The sequence below is a fragment of the Daphnia pulex genome, chromosome 7 (assembly GCF_021134715.1).
Source record: "Daphnia pulex isolate KAP4 chromosome 7, ASM2113471v1".
NCBI lineage: Eukaryota > Metazoa > Arthropoda > Branchiopoda > Diplostraca > Daphniidae > Daphnia > Daphnia pulex.
Genome location: NC_060023.1, coordinates 3692380 through 3713102, shown reverse-complemented (window position 1 = coordinate 3713102; position 20723 = coordinate 3692380). Strand labels below are relative to the sequence as shown.

Genomic DNA, 20723 nt, shown 5'->3' with positions numbered 1-20723 from the left:
ATATATACCCGGGCCGGAATATTTCAAACATTCTCCACTCAAATTGTCTGTATAAATCTAATACATATCTCAAAGTATATATGCCCAAAAAAACTTGTGTTGTTATTTCTTGTTATGTTTTTTCTTCTCCACAAACCAGAGAGGCCAGCTCTTTTATCCTATGATATCTGCCGGGCCAAATCTATAGACAATTTGTTGGTTGCATGGGAAAAAGCTTTTCCCATAGCGTGTGTGTGATATTGCTGTAGCAGTGTACGGGAGAGAGAGAGATCTTAACGGTGTAGCTACATGTACGTGTGTGTGTGACACGCTAAAAGCCATTATCATCCTATCACGCGGTCGCCATCACGACCCCGGCATCTCTCTAATATATTCCACCTGATAATTGACGGTATATATACGTATACGTATATAAAGAATCTTCCTCGACACACAAAGTTTATACAATCATGTGTAATAGCAGACACAATATAACAATGCAGCTGAATATGGTATATAGACATCTCTCTCTCTATCATACGCGCTGTTAAATTGTAATCTGCCAAATTGCGGAAGGAGCTCCTGGTAATTCCTGCTGTGTATGTGTGTCTACTCTTTCAATATTTGGAAACCCGATATTATATCGATAAAATGCCACCACTTTTCCATTTATCCTCTATAGAAGCCCCTTTCAATGGATCTAATACGCAGCAGCAGCAGGAGCCATCCTTCATTGGAGAAGTTCCAAAGGTCTCCTTAGCGCAAAGCAAAACAGTGCGCGTTTGGAAATCTAATACAATTTTAAATGCGCCTTAAGAGGATTGGAGATCATTTTCAAATTATACCTACTACTTTTTTTTTTCTTTTTTCTTTTCTTTTCTCTCATGATGGCGCGGGATGGCCATTTTGTCGAGAAGGGGCAAACCGTAACTAGCTCTTCGTGGAAACTTGATATCTAGCGAGCTAGAGTTGTTTGTGTGCCGTGTGCAAGCAGCAGCAGCAGCTTCAAAACTCGTCGGTTCGTTAATAATGAAAAACCTTGGATTGTATAAATATGTTTTTTTTTTGGTTGTTTGTGTGTGTGTGTGGGGTTCTTCTTCTTATTTTCTGCTTTTTAAAACCACATTTTCAATGAGGGGGTATTCTGGTCTCATTATCCAGACTCAGTTGGCTGGCGGGAGCGGGACTGGTGGGCAGATAACCACCTCGAGCTCGTCTTCTTCTTCTTCTTCTTCTCAATTGGAATTGTTGTTCTATAAAGAAGAGAAACAAGAAACAAGAAAGTGTGTATGGGTGACGAGAGTCTCCTTTGCTTCATTATTTATCAGCTGCTGCCCCGTTAAAAACCAAATGGCTCAGGGCGTAGACAGCCGAAATAACGCAATTGCTTGGCTTTAATATTTCGTATCATAGATTTCTCCCAGTCGTGAAATGGCAGCGGAAGGCGGATCTTTTAGTCTCAAGCCAGCACGAAGCCCACCGTGCCAATTATATATGTTCTACCGAGTACCGACGAGCGTGTGGTTATTTCAAACAAGAGCGTTATATATATTTCCTCGACTTATTACTATAAGCAGTTGGACTTCTTCTTCTTCTTCGTGTTTTGGCTTTGGCATTTAAAAATTTGGCCAACCGAAACCAAATTTGTTTCCAGTTTCACTGCGGTTACACACAACATACTACCCCACAGTTTCGTATACAGACGAATTTGTTATTGAAGCACACACACACACACACACACAAATGTGTGTGTAAAAGCCCATCGGGCCGTTATATAGTATCTAGTTCCATAAAACAGATGGCTTGTTGCGGTTTTCTCTTAAATTTTTCTTATTTTTTTTTCTCGCAAAGCAATTAATGATTTACGCCGGTCGTTTTTTCCGACATTCTTTTTTATTTGGATGTCTCTATCGACCGGTAAACATATATTACGTATCATTCCTTTTCTTGTGTGTGTGTAACTTTTCTTGTTTTTTTTTTGTTTTTTTTTCAACCAATGATGAATTGGGTGTAACAGTGTTGGCTGGAATAAATTACTTCATCCGCATGTCACTCGGTTCCAAGTGTCGGATACGAATTATGGCGGTGACTTCATCCGCCCGTGAAATGTAATACAAGTAACTTCTATACACAAGAGTGCTGCTCTGCTCTTCCAATTATCTAATGCTCGATTCCGGCAGTTCCATAATTAGGTGTATAGTTGTTTATTTTCAGACTTAATGAAGAGTTGGCATTGTGTATAGCTAGAGCTAGATAGATAGTCTTATTCTCTAGTCTCTATTAGCTGCTGCTGCTGCTTTTTTTTTCTTTCCATTTCCGACTAATCAACATTTCTAATTCAAAATGCCATTCGATGATGAATGGCTCCCTCATACAATACCCTAATAAATCCGTCCGCACGTTCACGGCTAAGTTCTTAATTGCCCCCAAGACCGACCCCGCGCTAGATGATAGGTTGTGACGTCATGATTCATACGACAGGAGCTATCAGAGCGCTGTGTATAGTTGCTGCTGCACTGCTGCCTGTTGTCATCCAACACTCATTCTTTCCATTTTGTTTTCTTGTTTTTTGTTTTGTTTTCCGATGCGTGGAAAATATGTAAAAGAAATATGCCTTAAAGGGATCTTTGGATTTTTACATTTTTGAAAGGCTCAGGACTTAACAAACGACCTACAATCGTAATAGTAATAATATTCTATACAGAGTTTTTTCTTGTTATTTTATTTTTATTTTTTTTACGATGGCACTATCATGGGCAATGATCTTCTAAATGTATATTTAGATATGCTGCTGCCAATGCTTCGAGCTAAATAAAGGCCCAAGGAGAAAATATCTGGACACACTTTAACGCATCTCATCCGGCTGTCATGCCGCGGCGTTCCGAGTTTGTTTTCTTTTTTCTTTTTTCAGACACCAAATTGGTCGCGGAACTAAAACGCTGGTGGTAAGTGCCCCCAGGAGGCTGGGATATTGTGTATAGCAACGTCTACTACGTGGGAGGACACAAAAGTGAAAATATAAGGAAATATCAAATTGTTTATTCACCATCGAATTGACCTTGTAGTCGATTTATTTTTTTGAAATAGAATCTAAAGAGAAAGAATAGACAATGCTCGGTTCATTCACGCCAGCATTTCTTTTTCTTTTTAGGACGTCCAATTGAAACTGAAACCAAATGGCTCCAGCAACCTTCATCCAGGAGAGTGTCACACGGCCGAGTCAAGTGTGGGAGTTCATACTACAGGCTACACGGTGTACTTGGAAAAATCATCAGAAGCACTTTCCTTTATTTTATGGCAAGTTAAATTCGGAATTACCCGTCAAGTTTTTAGAACGTAAATTTAATAATTTGCCACGTTAGGTCTAAAAATGTTATCACTTCCTTTATCTTCTCACACTTGAATCTTGGAAATGTGAAAAATAAAAAAATAGTCTGGAAGTCGTAAAATGAGAATTACGAACTCCTAGGTAGAGTTACACCTTTGTTTTAATGCGTACAGAACTTTCTCTAGGCCTATAGGTCGACGTAATTTTTTGAACTTCTTCTTCTTCTCAGTATTTAAGCAGAATCAAGTAAAGACTGATGAAGGCTCTCCTGTTGCTTTGTGCTGAGGAGGATATTGTTCTGGATGACTCTTTCCAAAGTTTTCATAAGGGCTTGAATAGCTGTAATGTGATTGGGCGATCCGTGGGCAACTTTCATTTATACCGATAGTTATTATCTCGTTAAAGATGAATATTTTGGCCTGTTTTTCTTTTTCAAAAATGAAAGGAATCTAAGCCTTATTAGGCCTTTTCTTTTCCTTTGTAAAAGGGAAAGAATTTACACAAATAACGGGGTTCTTTCATAATTTACTACGCAGTTAAAAATAATTATTCATACCAATAATTCTATTCATTGACGTTTTCATGAACGCGCATTCATGAGGTACGCACGAGGTGGTGCAGCACTGTTGGCCAGCTGTTTGGAGCGTTTTCTCATTCTGTGACCACACCAGTATATTTCCATGTTGACGGTTTGTTCACAAACAAGTCAACTAATTTCTAATTCTAATATGCGAGCTGCATAATACGGCGATGGGAAAATTAGCGCCACACTCCCAGGAAATTATGAAACACGCGCCATCAAGTGTTACTGCACTAGATCGTTGGTTCGCACTAAAGAATCGATGATTTCATTTCAATAAAAGATATATTATTTACTTGTTTAGAATTTTTAAAATATCAGGCGCTCACCGAGTTAAATAAAAATGAATTTGCTAGTTCTGATTTTGTGTGTACACTAATATAATAAACTAGTAATAAACTCTTGAATAAACTCCGACCGAAAAAAAAAAGATGTTTGTTTGCACAAGCAACGCGATAACATAACCTTTTAAAACATATTCACAATTATAAAACTAATAGAGATAGTAATTAATAATTGACCGGCCTCCCGTGGTGTAGGGTGTGTTTTCTTTAGATGAGAGGAGAAGAGGCGTTTTGATGATGGCAAAACCCCAGCATCTCGAAACTCATCAACTGATCAAATATGATTTATTTTCCCAGGGAAATAACAAAAAAGATTGAAGCTGAAGCCAACGAGAGAGAGAGAGAGAGAAAAAGGTCGACGAAGAAGGCAAAACGATGAATGGTTTTGTGATGAAAGAAAAAAGGCAAAAAAAGAAAAAGAAGAGAGCCAGAACATGATAGGGGAGGAGTTGCTGCGGCGCAGCACCACTATATACGTACGTCCGGCCTGGAATCGACAAGAAGAAGAATTTTCCCTCCGGTTAATCTGGCTTTCTTCTTCTTCCTTTTTTTCTTTTTATTTTCTTTTTTGTTTTGTTTTTTACGGTTAAACGAGACGAACATTTTCCCTCGGAAAAGATTTTCAGGTTTCCCCATCAACTTGCGCATTTTTTAATTGTTGATTAAACTTCACTTTCTGTTAGAAATTTAATTTGGACATTCGACTTTATGCATGGGAAACATTTGCATAATGAAGTATTTTAACCATATAAAAGTCGTCGCTAGATTTCCATTTCGTCTCCGCTTATATTCACAATGAAATTTGAGAAATAGTGAGAAGTGCAAGTGAATTAATTTCTCTTGTAGCCAAGCCATGGCCAAGCTTTCATCAGAGTCGGACGTGAATTCACCTTTTTTATTCGTCAAAACGTATTGTAGATGTATATGCATTCTTCTCGCTTTCTTTGGAATTTCTCTCTTCACTTTTGGTTGTGACTTGTTCATACTTCCTCGTGAGCACCGGCCAAGTTGTTGTGTTCATTAAAAGCCATTCAATGTTGGTGCGTATATCGCAGACGATGTGTACGACTGTGTAACATATAATACCCTGAGAAAAAAACCTCGACAATTTACAATGGAGTATATCTGTTCGAGTAATAAAGATAGATAAATGTATTGTGTGCACAATGGCTGGAAAGTCTCGTCGTCTCATCTCCGATGTCAGAGACGCCTCCCTTTTCATTCTTGTCATGCGTCTTTTTTTCTTTCTTTCTTTCCTTTTCTTTCTAGCCCGAAAACAAGATGGATGACTCCATAACCGATATTCTAGCCGCCAACTCTCTCAGAGGCTCGTTCATCCAGCAAAACTATCTTCGTTTTTCCATAATAATAATCAACACACAATGTATTGTACATAGCATGTTCTCTAACGGAGCCTACCTATATAATCAACGCGTCCAATCGTTTGAGCATAGTACATATTTCTGCCAGTCACCGTCACATCACAGCCCCAACGCATAATATCCTTTGGGAGAAAAGAATTTTGACGAACGTTTTATTTCGTGGCGACTCAACACGGATCTTGTGTGTGTTCATTTGAGACTAATTGGTAGGATAATGGCAAATGAAGAGGAATTTGTCTGTGATGACCAACGTCATCTTTTTAATCGAGCGCCAGCAAAAAACATTACACTTTAACGCGAAAAAGATAAAGACTTTGATTTCAAATAAGATATGAATGCGAGGGTTCTCCATTTGCCAATTATAGTCGAAAAAAAAAGTCTTTTGGAATGAACTAAAAGAAATGGGAATTTTGTTCATGCCAAGTTTCAAATCGAATGTAAATTTATTCTCTTTGATGAAAAAAGGGAGAAGAAATGCGATCGCATTATTCCGAGAAAATTATTCGGCAATTGAAATGTGTAAAGCATGTTTATATTAATACCTGTATTAATATATTTCTCTATACGAAAACTGGTTTAATATTCCCAGAGCTCAACTAATGTTGTAATAAGATACAGCGTCGGCATCCTCTCAAGTGTGCTGGCATCTCTTGAAATCGGATTGATAATGGAATAACAAGACATTTTAATTAGATTTGGTTAGTGATTATTTTATTGATCTGATCGATATATCAATCTACATATCTACAAATGTGTAGCGTAAATATTAGAAAGGGAGATCGATGTCAGGCTGATTGGATCAAACGAACGAAAGGTATAGAGATACCTATACGAAGGTTTTGCCTATACTTATACTTCTTCATGCATAGTAAATGAGACTGAATCTATTACGCGCGTGTGCAGCGCTGTGCACACAAAATTTCCCTCATTCTGGAATATCAATTCAACTATTTCACTATTTACACAAAATTGGCACGGTAATCACAGAACCCGTAGAGATTCAAACCCAAGAGCAGAATTAATTTAATAATTTTTTTTCAAGTTTATTATCAATATTTTATTGGCTCGTCTCGTCTAAAAACCAAACAAATTCAGCAATGAAATCCAATAATGTTGATGGATACTCATTTTTAAATCTGGTTAAAAATTTTATAACTCAGGTCATTTTTCCAAGATTTAAAACCTATTTTCTCAAACAGGAGATTGTCGTTTCACTTTCTATTAAAAAATAAACATACAAAAGAATACGTTGAAAAATATGACAGGTGAAACTCGTCGACTTCTTCCTCAACTGATAGCGTTGACGAAGGGTTTATAGTGCGCGGTGTCGCTTGTGGGAAAGCATTTTTCAATGGGGCGGGTGAATAAATAAAAAGTACAGCACCCAGACGACCAAGTAGATATAAGTTATACGTATAGTGCACGATGAGGAGGAGAGCGCCGTCTAAAGGTTGGGGTCGATTCAAACAAAAAAAAAAAAAATCTGGCCAGGATTTTTGTTTGCCAAAGGTACACACATATATATATAAGATAGTCTTCATCCATAAGGCCCATCCATCACGGTCGCTACACGGCAAATACACAGTTCCATTCCCGGTGCATAATTTGGTCTCAAGACCTGTACTACACACTCTGGAGCGGCCGGGGTCAAGTTGATCAACGAGCCGCCACGGGCACAACACGTAAGGAGAAATGTGCATGCCACTCAAAAAGAAGAAGAAGAAGAAAAAAAAAGAAAAACTCTGCTGCTTAGTTTTCCCAGGCATCCAGCAACAACCCTGCGCTGCAATAGAACTTCTATTGTCAATATTACACAACACACACACACACGGGGTGGAGGGAGAAGAAATAGATTAGACCGCAACAGTTATATATGAACGTGCATGCTTTATCCAAAGAAAAAAAAAAGAAGAAGAAAAAAAGAAGAAGGGACTCATCCATCAAACGATAGGTGACGGCGACAGCACCGAGTAGTTGCCCCGAGCGGGAGGAAGTTGTTGCGCCATGAGGTCAACACGCTATATATCGTATACGTGTACCCTACTGCACTCGGCAGTCAGGCTCGACGTCAAAAGATCTCTATTATGGGGGTCGCAGCAGAGGACATATTCCACATGCATACGACTTTATATAATACAGGTATACACACATTAGCTTATTTTTAACAGTAAATATATATAAGAAATAATCGCTAGACGATCTGTTTAAAAAATGGAGCTACTTTTAAACTGATTTCCGATAATTAAACGAATAACGTTGGTTTTTTTTTATATTCTTATATAACAATTTTTGGCTGGATTGCTTGCCAAATCTGGCGCCATCGAATTCTATGTTATACGGTGGGGGAAAAAAATACGACAACAAAGGAATAACAGGAAGAAGGAATGAAAATCATCGATCTATACGTCTAGTTCGCGTAGAACGATCTGATCTTTTTCGATATGATATGCATCGCAAGGCAGTTTCTTTTGTGTTGGCTACAACTCGGATCAATCACGGAAGAAGCATCGATGTATATATATAGCTTGTCGGGAATATGTATAAATCTCAGACTCTCGGCATACTTGGAATATTGTTACGTTATTTTACTTCTCTAGACCTTGCGTGGACAACTTTTTTCAACTTTTTCGATGGGGCAAACTCGTTGGAAAACTTTATTTGAATAACTGTGCTGGCCCAGAAGTAAGTCACACACAAACACGGCATGTAAAATATATGCACGCTGAATATAAAAGCCAACAAAGATCTGAGGCAATCAACTGGATATATCATATATGTATAAACTACCGGTATATATACATAAGCAGCTATACACACACAGCTAGAGACCTGTCTTCCGTGTTAGATCGAGTTTTTTCTCAGATTGATTCGATCCATCTGTGTGGAGAGAAGAGATGCTGCGGGAGTTGTTCGTGCTTTGCCTTTGATTTTCTCTGCACTGCATCAGTCACTTGGCATTCTGAATAAATACCCAAATAAGTTTTCAACCATCACCACCCTTATTATTTTTTTTTTACCAAGTATAATTGGTATTTTTTTTTATAACAAAAACAATTTGAAAAAATAACGAAAGAATTTGTCCCGAGATTTTTCCGAGCGATGGGAAATTGCAGACGAATATGCACGCGAGAAATTCCAAGTTGGGACTTTATATATATATATTTTTTTGTTATTGACGTATATAACCAATGTGAACTTATATGCACATTTTTTTGTTGGTTTTCCAAGGAGACGCCATACGTTACATCCGAGTGGTTTAGGTATATCAACTATGTCTTCTGAGAAATAAATTTGCCTAGTTGAACTCTCGTGTCTTCCCCCTAGACATTTTTGAGGAATTTGATGTTCATACAGCTTGTGAGTTGTGTAGAAGGATTATGTAGTATCCGAAATATATATATGACATATTCATTCGCAAGGCAACGTATTGGAATAAGGCAAGTCTGAAAGAGATAAAACCACGTTAACGTGGCTTATATAAAAAGTTGTTTGTGTATAGAAACCAGCCACCAGAATAAGATGAGAAGAATAAAAACCCCTAGTAGCGCCTCCCATTTTTGCGCATTCAACACGTTTATTGGCGCTATATTATGTTGTGCTATAAAATGGTGTTTTTCACTTAATGACCGAATTTTTTTTCTTTAACGGATCGGGATTCTTAATCAGGTTCACATTTTTGTCGTCCTGTGCAAATATAAATGTTGGGGGTTCATATCCTACGACTCCCATTTTTTTTTTTCAATTAAGAATTTCTGGTTTAAGGTGAAGATCGAAGATTAATTGCAAATTTGCAATGCAAGGTAACCTTTTTAAGCCAGCGGTTGATTTGCAGGAACATAATAGAAATCAGAACGCCCTTCTCCTTCTAAGAAATGAAAAAAGAATATATCGGTACATTCAATAAATTCGCTTATTCATATTTTTTGGGGGGTTAGATGCGATGAGCTGTTGCTTCATAGTTCAGCATCAGCGATAATGGGAGTATCTAACAGAACACAGTCATTCAACATATAATAATAATAGTTTATTTCCATTTCATGCATATCATATAGACGCGGATGTTGTATCTGGCTTGTTTCCAGAAAAACGACAAGTACCGTTCACAACACAAAGGGGCTGGACTCGATATATAAATCACAGACAGTCGTGTGTGTACTTGTCCTTTGACATGGAAAATAAACGTCAATGACCACCAAAGCAGCGGGACAGCTTGCCTCTCCAAATCTTGAATGCATCTTCTTCTCTTGAAATTATTTAAGTACCGCGGTACCTGGTTTTTCGTTGAACTTTTGCCGTTTTTTTTAAAGTGATTTACATTTTTTTTCGTTCACGTACATCTGGATTTATTATTTATGTGAAATATTAATGATGTGTGGGCTTGACATGGCATATACGCGATCATGCGGATGACAATTTATGGCAGCATATTGTTGGCGCAGAGCTGTCGTGGTGGCCGCAAGTGCGGCACGTGAAATCCTCCTAAACATAAAGGTCATTCAAAAGGCAAAATAAAAGCATTTTCTGGAAAATTGGTAAAGGCTGTGGAGATTATTTTGGCTTTCTTTACTTATAGGCCTGTCTTAAAAAAATCAAAGTTAATTTTAATAATGTGTACTGCAATATGTATGGAAGGAAATATTTAAAAAATGAGTCGGAGTATTCAACTGGAATTGGAGGAAAATCTTTTCACATGTGAATAAGGATGTGCAGGAGAAGGACTACAAGAACCATTGGAGCCGAACATGATACGACTCGGAATTATTATATATATAAACTGCGAAGGATCTGGTCTACTTGGATTCTCGTTCTCATCACGTCGGTGTTTGTTTTATACAGTAGTTTTCGTTATACAGTGTCTCCCCCCAACCTCGAACCCTCCGAGATTGAAGAGAGAAAAGCGCAGTCGTTGAAATCTGAGATGATGCGGATTTCCTTCAAAATGGTTGTAAATGTTAGGGAAACTCAACAAGTTATAAGTCACACGGGATACGTCAAGTTACCTCCAGTGTTAAATAGCGCCCCGCTTTTGTGTATATGTGAGACGCGATGATCTCTCCCTCCCCCCTCCACCTCCCCCATTACCTTACCAACTTCACAAGTTCCTCTTCATCACAGGTAAATCTTTTTGGTTTAGCCTCGTCGTATATAGTCGCCCCTCTTCCGTGTTGGTATAAACCGGTCTCAAAAGAAAAGGAAAAATACTATAACTAACATTAAATGTTGTGTGTGTGTGTGTGCCCCTGCTGGCTAAAAAATACCAAAATACAAAAATCCTTCGTTTTGAAATGACATCACAGAGCAGAAGAAGAGAAAAAAATGACGAAAAACTCAGCGGGATACGTCCACAAGCCATCCACCGTCACATCTAAATAAATGGCGCTGCCATTGCAGTACACAGCGCATCAGCATGATGGTTATCTTTTTAGAAGAGCGGGTAGCACAACAGTGCGCACACGAACACCCTTATACAGCGTTGTGCATTGGTGGTGGTATATACCTGCTTTTTTTTTATTTTAGCAAAGTTTGCTTTTTTTCTTCTCTTTACTGAGATGCACAATCTCTGGGCGATGCTGAAAGATAAACTCACGCGATGTCTCTTCCAGAACCGTCATAAATAGAAAAGAAAAAAAATACATTTTTCTACTTCGAAAATTTCCTAGTCAGCGAGGAAAGGATTTGTTACTTGATATGCACAGATTCCACTGGCATTTTCTTATTTAAAAGTTAACTTAGATTCTTTTTCGCATAGTTCGGACGCAGAAGTGCAGGATTATAGACTTTGGACCTTGTACAGAAATAAGTCCAAGTATAATAGGATAAGTATACCTTTTGTTTGCGCAAAGTATAAACTTTGTGAGAAATTATGAAATTTTTAAAATTTTTATTAAACAGCAGCGGCAAATTCCTGAATTCTGTCTGATATCATCGTTGATTTCCGATTGAAATAATAATAAAAAAAAAAGCTGCTTAAATCATGGGAAATGTTGTTCGTACAAGTGTTGAATCTCATCACACAATACGCCACACTTGTACTGTTTCACTGTACCGGAGCTCCTGTATTATAACTTTGGAATTAGATGTCGCTGTTTGTTTTCCTTTAACATTGCTGCACGCCATGAGAAACCATTGCAGTGCGATCTGAGGAATTTTAGACTGGTGTGATTTTCCAGGATTGAACGTTTACGTTACCTAACTGCCCTAACGACGAACTTCCTCATCCTGATGACTCCGGCTCAAGTTACTTGGTTTACTAAACGATCTAACCGAGCGCGGTTTTTTCTCCCAGGACTGAACATTAACCAGAACAAACAGTAACAAGCGTAACCTGAGACTCTCTGGTTCGTCTAGATTAGGACACAATCACTTGACGTGGTGTAATCGCCTCTCCCCCCTCCCCGCTTTTGTCTTTTCTCACGGACGGATGGTATGAAATTTCCATTCACAATTTCCTTCGAAAGAGAAAATAATGAAGGGATAAACAAACGATATAGTTTGGCTCATTGGTCCTCTTTTATTTATTAATTCATTGGACCTACTCTATTCCGACAACTTTAAATCTGGCATTATCCTTTGAATATAAATGTCGTGAGTTATTTGTTATGCAAAAGCAATGTCTCGTGGTCATTTGAAAAGCTGCCATATCGCGCATCTCTGCGTGAATTTAATCACTTCATTTTTTGTGTTTTAATGGGTAAAAATAATCGAAATGCTAATGTAAACAAATACTAAATAATATGTAACAAAATAAAAAACCCCTGTTAATAATCATTTTTAAAACAAATTATTTAAAATACATCTTAGCGCATACATCGGCATATCAATCATTATCTTTATCAATCATTATCTAGTGTAGGGTATTCGAGTAAAATTGTGTTCACGTTCACGTTAACGTTGGTTTAGGTTAAGGTTATCTACGAGCTCGTCCGTTAAACCACGATATTAGGAAAGGTACACTCTCGCGCTATCCCAGTCTCTTGGAAGAAACGGCGGGTGTTCAGTGAAGGGTCCCAAGATTCCCCGCTAGGTTCGCTAGGTTATAGGCCCCTCGCCTCTCGGGGGTGTAGACCTTATTAGTATCCAAAGGTATTAGTACATTTTAGTCATTTTAGTCATTTAAGCATTTTCACAAAAAAAAAATTGTTAAAAGCGATTTTTTAATGAGCTTTATTTATACCAATGTTTTCTTACTCTGTGTAAAAACCCGCCCAAGAAAAAATAAAGGGATCATATTAAAAAATGTGTTTAAAAATTAACTTTTTGCTAAATGGTGTCTTTTTATTAAAAATTTTTTATTTTAAAAATACAGGGTTAAAGAGAATTGCAAGATTAACATAAGTTCCAATTTTTGTTTAATTTCAATGTAATTTAGTGTTTAAAAAAATTTAAATCTATTGAAAAATCGGTGAGCCGTCGAAAAATTTCTTTGCGCGTTTTAACATGGCGCTTATGGGGAAAAGAAAAGTTTTAAAAGCTCTCCCATTTGTAACCTAAACGACCTAAAAATACAATCTTAGTCTCGTTTAATTCATTGTTTCTTCTTCTTCAAGTTTAAATTATTTTTTTGAAGGCGGGACCGATTTTTCTGTTAGTTATTCATGGTTTTATAACCCCCCCATTCACTTCGACCAATCGAAATCATTTTTGTCATGCACTCCTGTAGAGCAACCACCTCGAGCGAGCCAAATAAAAAGCGGCTGTTCACGGCACCCCTTCACACTGCAACGCGCCGCTATGGGTCGGCTTGACCCATACCTTTGGATACTAATAAGGTCTATAGCAAAAATAGGGGTTTTTTCTGTTCGTGATATATAGGGCTGTTCGACATCTTTTTTAACATTTGTTGCCATCGTGGCAACGCAGCAACTCATGTATTTTTTGTCTGCTACGAGTGAATTGTGTAGTTCTGCGAAATATGAATTTTTTGAAAAATAGTGATAGAAAAGGGGGTTGTTTTGAAGTTGTGATGTGTTTTCTTTATATATTAGTTCGTTATAGTGTTAGTGTTTAACTATGTCACTGTCTAATTATGCCAGTTGACTTAGTATTGAGGCCAAAACACGTTATTTGGGAAAGTTACAAATCGTCTTACCGGTCGTTCCTAGTAACAGTCAAGTTCAGAGAACAGCACTTTCCAATATAACCAATCAGTAGTGAGTGAAAAGATACAATTTGTCTACCTTCCTTTGTAAAAAAGAAAATATCCATTTGTGAAAATGTTGTGTTTGTTTAAATTATTACGAAGAAAATGGTAATCTGTTTGTGCCCCTGTTAACCAAGGTTAATACATCAAGTATTTTTTGAAAATTTGTGGTTTATTATGACAATTATTCACCTAAACACACTACAGTAAGGGTACAACAGATGAACACGAATTGTAAAGAGCGCAACAGACCATAACAATTTTATCAATTATTGCTGAATCTTCACCCTTTGAAACAGAAAGTGTTGCACGATGAAGAGGACCTTCTAAAATAGTGATATTTGTTTTGTGGCCCCTATAACTCTCTCAACATGTATATGAATCCTTGCTAGGCCTCTAAAGTACTCAACTTCAACATTTGACAACTGTGTTTGCTTTCCAAGGAACGAAGGCACAGCAAGATTTGCATTCCGTAAAGTAACAGCCTCATGAACTGTAAATCCCCTATCAGCCATAACTAAATCACCTTGTATCAAATTGTTCAAAAAACCAGAATCCTCAACTTCAGTTGCAGTTTCAACATCTATCAATGGAGGTGTATCAGCCTTGTCAAAAGCAACATTGTTACGTACTTGATGATCACCATCTGTAATGACAAAATAGTTCATTCATTAAAACAACATATAGGACTGTTTTTTCACACATGAAATGAATAATGCAATACCTTATACCTAGAAATTGTTTCGTCTTATTTGATCCCACATTTATAGAGGGTGCCCAATCAACATGTTTTTTGTGGAATTCTCCACTCGGCTTTCCTGTAAGCATTTCACAAATTGTAAGATAATAATCAATAATTGTTAGTATTAACCTACAAATACCTGTAACAAAGTGATCCGAACACACGAACTTTCATATTTCACAGAATAAACAAGTCACTCGTAGCAGACAAAAAATACATGAGTTGCTGCGTTGCCACGATGGCAACAAATGTTAAAAAAGATGTCGAACAGCCCTATAAAACTATTTATCAATGTGTCCAGAAATGGATTTTCAAATTCATTTTTTATATTTTAAAATTCGCATTTAATATTTTAAAATAGAATAAACAAAAATAAGTGATAAAAAATACATTTGATTTGATTTTTTTTGGCGCAAATTTCAAAAATTTGTGAATTTCAAGCACAAAATAAACATATAAAAAATTGCCAAATCTAGATGAATTAGGTATTTAAAGATAGAGAATTAAATAAAGCTTAAATGAAATCAATTTCTGGACCCATTTATTCGTAATTTTATATATTACGAACGAAAAACCCCTATTTTTACTATACCTCCGAGAGGCGAGGGGCTACTAACCTAGCGAACCTGGCGGGGAATCTTGGGACCCTTTACTAAACACTGCCGGTCTTGGGGATAGCCGAGAGTGTACTATCTTTCCTATTATATCGTGGTTAAACCGTCAACGGTTTAGTAAAAAATACCTCAAATGTCCCATCCTAGATGGTGAAGTTGTCGAGCTTTGACTGAAAAAAAAACAGGCATTGCAAAACTATTTACGATTGAATAATAATAAGCCATTCGCATATTGCACAAAGTTTATTCCCTCCGCTAAATTTTACTTCAACAAGTGATTATTTTTGTACTTTGAAATAATTTTGAAATTGAAATTTTCCTTATTACAATTCCACAAAAAAAAACATGTACCCCCAACCTACCGCGTAGTCAATCTACAAAATTTTGAGAATTCAGTTCCATTTTTAGTACGTAGGTCTAAGAAGATCTCCAGGATTGCGTGACCCAACTGTCCTGCGTATATTGGTGATGATCAACCAACTAGCAAACGAAAGTCAAGAAAAACCGGAAATCTCCATACCTCACTAGTTTTCTCCATCAATCATCGTCCCATACGTCAGCCTGGAACGACTTTCTCTCTGTATCACATCTGACCTAGCTATAAAAGACACGGACAAAAGAAGCGTTAGAATTGCTCTTGATTTTTTCTCAAAGGAAGACGAAATAAAAAAAAGGATTTATTTTGTTGAATAAATAAAAAGGTCTAAATCGAACCCAAGATTGGTCGTGCGTGTTGGCAAACACTCTTCAACCATCAAAAGTCTCTCTTCTCTTAAGCTGGTGCGTACAACCATAGTAGATTGGGGTCACCCACGATTAATAAGCCAATTTCAAAGAAACAGTAAAAGTAAAAATTAAAAATTTAAACAGGGCTCAGCTAAGTGTTAAATATGAAGAACTAACTACCCCATAGAATAAAGAAAAATAATCGCTTAATAATATGTCTTTCTTATAGCCCTACAACTGATCAGTTTTTATGCGGTTTTTGTTATAACCTTCTTTTTGATTAATTAAACCTCGGATTAAACTTAGTGAGCCAATCTTAACCCGTAATTATTGATATGAATCAAATCATAATCATAGAGCCGTATAGAGCACACCGTTTTTAAAATGTATTTATTTAGGCCTAGGAAGAAAAGATGACACAAGTTTTATACGCCCGACATATATATAGTGCGGTTATTCTAAGGTTCTAAAAAATAAAATAAAGATGAAATCACAAAATAATACGGCACTGAATTTCCAAAAATTCACAAGAATGTTTTGAATTTATTTGAATTATCTTTTTTTAACGATATAACTTTAACGCTTGGATATGCCAACGCTAACGTGTATTACATATAGATTATGATGAACATAAGGTTTTGAAATGCCAACTGATATTGCGTTATCCATCGTTATCTGTTCAAATGGGGCAGTTTATTTTTTTCAATATCTTGACCAGTGATCAAAACGCATAGACTTTCTAATAACTAAATTGTGAACGTTCATCTTCATTTTTCGGCTTATAAAAAATGTCAAAACTCTGTTTTGGAGAGTTTCCATTCAATTCTTGTACAGTCAGCCTTCTCAGAAGTGACAGAAATGGCAGAATATTGAAATGGAACTTTAAGGGTAAATTTGTTGCTGTAAAGAAACTGCTTTTCAATTCGGATAGCTACAAAGATCAGCCATCTTTGAAGTCCCACTGGGAAAAGTTGGTGCAATTGCGTGACGAACATCTTATTCAGTACCTACTATTATCTAACGTAAAAGAGGACGATGTGAGGTAATAATAGTTTTAGTATTAATGTAATGACTAAGAATGTAACTTTCAAGTACATTTTTTTATTTTAAAAAATTACTTTAAAGAATAATTATCATATTCACACAGATACCTCGTCCCGGTAATGGATTGGTGTGGGGGTTCAATGCTGGACTATTGCCGCGGAATCCTTGACAAAAGTTTTGCATCGCTTGTCAAATCAGCTGATGTCATGTGGCAAATAACCTGCGGTCTTGATTTTCTCCATCGCCATAAAATTGATCCTGGAAATTTAAAATCTAAAAATGTACTGTTTTGGAAAAAAAATTCTAAATCAAGACAGGTTGTTGTCAAACTAACAGAATATGGATACAGCTATCATCGGTGCGAGGTACACTACAGTTACCGTGTTAGTTTAATCAATTGGATAATCCCACAAAGAATCTATAAAAGGATAAGATTATTAACCTCGCTCCTCTGCTCGGTTGCTTGTTCTACTCTGCTGCCACCAAAGAAGAAACTGGACCCAATGGCCCCTTTACTCTTGACAGCTTGACTGAAATTGATGTTAACCACAGAGTCTTTGCGTTGGATTTAATCAGCCTTCTTATTAATAGAAGTCTTTCAAACAGTTTTGACGCGGGAACACTTCTTCGACATCCCTTTTTTACTCGTTGCACAGACGAAGGACGAATTAGGTTGACCCAGGATTTAATGGAAGATAAAGTGGATCTTATATGGAGCGACACAGAAAAGCTCCAAAATTGGTTAGAGTCTTTAGATGAGAAGAAGTTTTTAGATGAAGATTTCAACGACTTTAAAGACATTGTAAGTCTGGTGATAGAATAAATAATGTGCAATTAATTATGAAGTTGAATGTGTTAAATACAAATTTTATTTTTTCTTATTAGTTTCTTGAATGGGAAACTCAAGACTCGGCCATTATTAGAAAAGCGTTGAAAACACCTCAGCTACTCTCCGAATACATTTGGCATACAGCAACCGAATCCAAGGGAAATTATAAAGTAAGAATTTCTTGCATTTTTTTTCCTTAGTGTGCTATAGACTTAAACCAGTCTATGTGAAAATTTTCTTATTTTTAGCCAAAATCCATTAAATTAAAAAGAAAATTAGGAGAAGGAAAGTGTGGGACATTTTTCGAATGTGAATATATTACGGATGGAAGCGTATATCTGGCTGCTTGCAAGAAATGCAAGCCAGGATCCGATGAGGACTTTAACGTAGAAATTAAGACTCTTCGTAAACTGAGCCATTTGTTTGTCGTCAAATATCTAGATGTGGTCACTATGAATTCCGAGAAGTATTTCTATCATCCAGAAAATTATCTTATAACATTAGTTAGTAAGCTACATTATTTATTGAAACAGGTTTATTGTGATGGAGTTATGCGAAGGATCCTTAAAAGATTACGCCGAAGGAAACTTGAAAGAAATTCCTAAAGATTCACTGGATGAAAAAATTCTTTTAAGTCAAGTAGCTCTTGGGCTTGCCTTCATCCATGACAAAGGAATAATTCACAAAGATTTGAAATTACACAACATTCTCCTCAAGCGTCAATCTAATCGTCTGGTTTTAGCCAAAATAGCTGATTTTGGATTCGCCAAGGAACTGAAACTTACATGGCACAGAAAATTACATGGCACCTGAACTTCTCAAAGCTAAAAACGGTGTCTATCCGGCCTCCTTTGCTAGTGATGTGTACGCTCTGGAAATAATAATTGCGCAAATAGCATTGAAGTGGGAACATCCTTTTAGTGCCCATGATTCCTGGCGAATTATATCCATGATTGAGGGTTTGACTCCACAAAATCTCGATGGACTACGCTGAACTGATTGACCTGATTCGAAAGTTAACCGACAAAGATCCTAAAAAACGCCCTGCGATGGTCCTAGTATTGCATCATCCTTATTTTGTCTTGACGAACGACAGAACCATAAAATGTTTCGTCAATCAGTTCTGAGATGGTTTGAAGTTAATACTTCCCAGAGGCGATCACACAAAAAGAGTTATGCCTATATTATACGAAAAAATACTCAGCAACCAAATTTTTCAAGAGTGGTATGATAGTGTTTATGATGAAATGCCAATTACTGAGAAGGAGAAAGAAGAAATGGGAAATACCCTTCGCATGTTCAAAAATGTAAGTGTCTGCCAATATAGTAATTTTTTAAAAACTTGTACAGTCTAAACTATAACCACGCCAAATGATCAGTAAAAATAACTGCATGCTGCGTTTATTACTTTACCTTATGCATAACACTATTACGAAATATTAGTTGAAGCCTGACATTACATGCGACGATCTATACCCAGACAAAGAATACGTAAACATAATTAAGGAAGGCATCTCATCTGAATACGATGGGATCAAAAATTATGTTAAAGAGGTTTGTGTAGCTTTGTATTTTTTTAAAGATTTTATGCCATTATCGTGTGTTTGTATGATGCAGATCCACTCGCTTTATCTTTCTGGCCTTTCTCGATATCGCTTGTACAAGCTGGTTAAACGAGCACCAACATTTCTTGTGCCTTACTTCTCGTCTCATTTACTCGACTTGTTCCCTATCATCAATACGCAGGCGCATAATAACCCGCTGTTAAAGACTTCTAGTCAGAGGAATAAGGATCCTGAATCGAGTAAATCAAGTGTAAAGCAACATAGACTTGAGGTATTTTATTCATTATAAGCAGATAATAGCTTTGCATGTTTAATCCTCATTATTTCTTAATGATGTGTATATTTGATGAAGATTGTTTCCGAGTTAGAATGGAGCAGCACGTATTACGACGACGACGAGGAACTTATTGATGAGCTGTGGAACATCAAATACGCAGGACACAACGAATATTCAAAAGAAACCGTAAAAGAAATGATAAGAACGCTAGAAAAATGCACGGTTTCCGAGAAGATTTGGTCTGCATTGCTGAATCGGAACGAAATAGATTTCACTGAGCTGATTCTCGCAGCAGTTAATTCGCATTCTTCAAACTCCCCAAAAGTAACCGTAAATTGTAAATTAGTTCACACCAAAATGTGAGATATTACAAAAAGTGAATAAGAAAATTAGCTCGTGAAAAGAAATATAAGCGACTAGTTTAAGTCTAAACGAAAAACATGAAACTCAAATTCCGGGTTGAATCGATATGAGTCTGCAGAGCAGTTGAAGACACAGCTTGAAGATTTCTTTCTGTTAAAAAAAAGGTTGTACAGAATTCTTACTTGTCATAGTACTGGCGTCCACGGAAAGCAAAAAGATGCGAATAATAGCTTTGGGCTGGTTACGACACAGAGCGAGTACATCGGGTAAATAGATAGCACATGTAATATGTCAGCATCTGAATGTCGTTAGCCTGAAACTTGCTATCATCCCAGAGAACGCGATAATGCGTCGGCCGACTAGTGCCCTGCAATAAAAAGAAAACAAAAAAACTTTATGAGAAAACTGAAACACAACCAAAACGGATAAGAGGATAAGAGGGGGGATAAGGGTTGACGTGTTTGCTGGGGCGCACCAGGTCTTTGGGCCATTCTTTGCGGAAATGGAGTCGTAGGAGCATTTGGACGCTGCTGTTGCATAGCTTGCTGACCAGGTCCGGGTTGGCGTTGCTGCTGTACATTTGGAGGACCAGCAGGACGTTGTTGCATGGCTTGGGGTCCAGCAGGACGATGTTGCATGGCTTGGTGTCCATCAGGACGTTGTTGAATGGCGTGGGATCCAGCAGGACGATGTTGAATGGCGTGGGGTCCAGCAGGACGTTGTTGAATGGCGTGGGGTCCAGCAGGACGATGTTGCATGGCTTGGGGTCCAGCAGGACGATGTTGCATGGCTTGGGGTCCAGCAGGACGA

At 37.2% G+C, this 20723-nt stretch overlaps 1 protein-coding gene and 1 long non-coding RNA gene across 4 annotated transcripts; one reads left to right on the top strand and one right to left on the bottom strand.

Moving 5' to 3' along the window:
• Positions 1–13904: 13904 nt before the first annotated feature.
• Positions 13905–14770, bottom strand: LOC124196677. Its single transcript, XR_006875787.1, has 3 exons — positions 14635–14770; positions 14485–14571; positions 13905–14399 (listed from the first exon to the last, which is right to left on the bottom strand). It is a non-coding gene; the product is annotated as an uncharacterized LOC124196677 (long non-coding RNA).
• A 1640-nt stretch (positions 14771–16410) lies between these two features.
• On the top strand, positions 16411–19957 carry LOC124197741. Of its 3 annotated transcripts, XM_046593275.1 has the most exons (10): positions 16411–16877; positions 16983–17244; positions 17307–17472; positions 17536–17681; positions 17765–17878; positions 17957–18174; positions 18242–19015; positions 19152–19262; positions 19326–19544; positions 19626–19957. In XM_046593275.1, the coding sequence occupies exons 1-7, from the start codon at positions 16624–16626 to the stop codon at positions 18519–18521; spliced, it is 1440 nt and encodes a 479-aa protein (XP_046449231.1). In that variant the 5' UTR covers positions 16411–16623; the 3' UTR covers positions 18522–19015; positions 19152–19262; positions 19326–19544; positions 19626–19957. The 3 variants fall into 3 exon arrangements, with proteins under 3 accessions (XP_046449231.1, XP_046449229.1, XP_046449230.1); XM_046593273.1 differs by having other exon boundaries at positions 16413–16877; positions 17307–17681; XM_046593274.1 differs by having other exon boundaries at positions 16413–16877; positions 17307–17681; positions 19088–19262.
• The last annotated feature ends 766 nt before the right edge of the window (positions 19958–20723 follow it).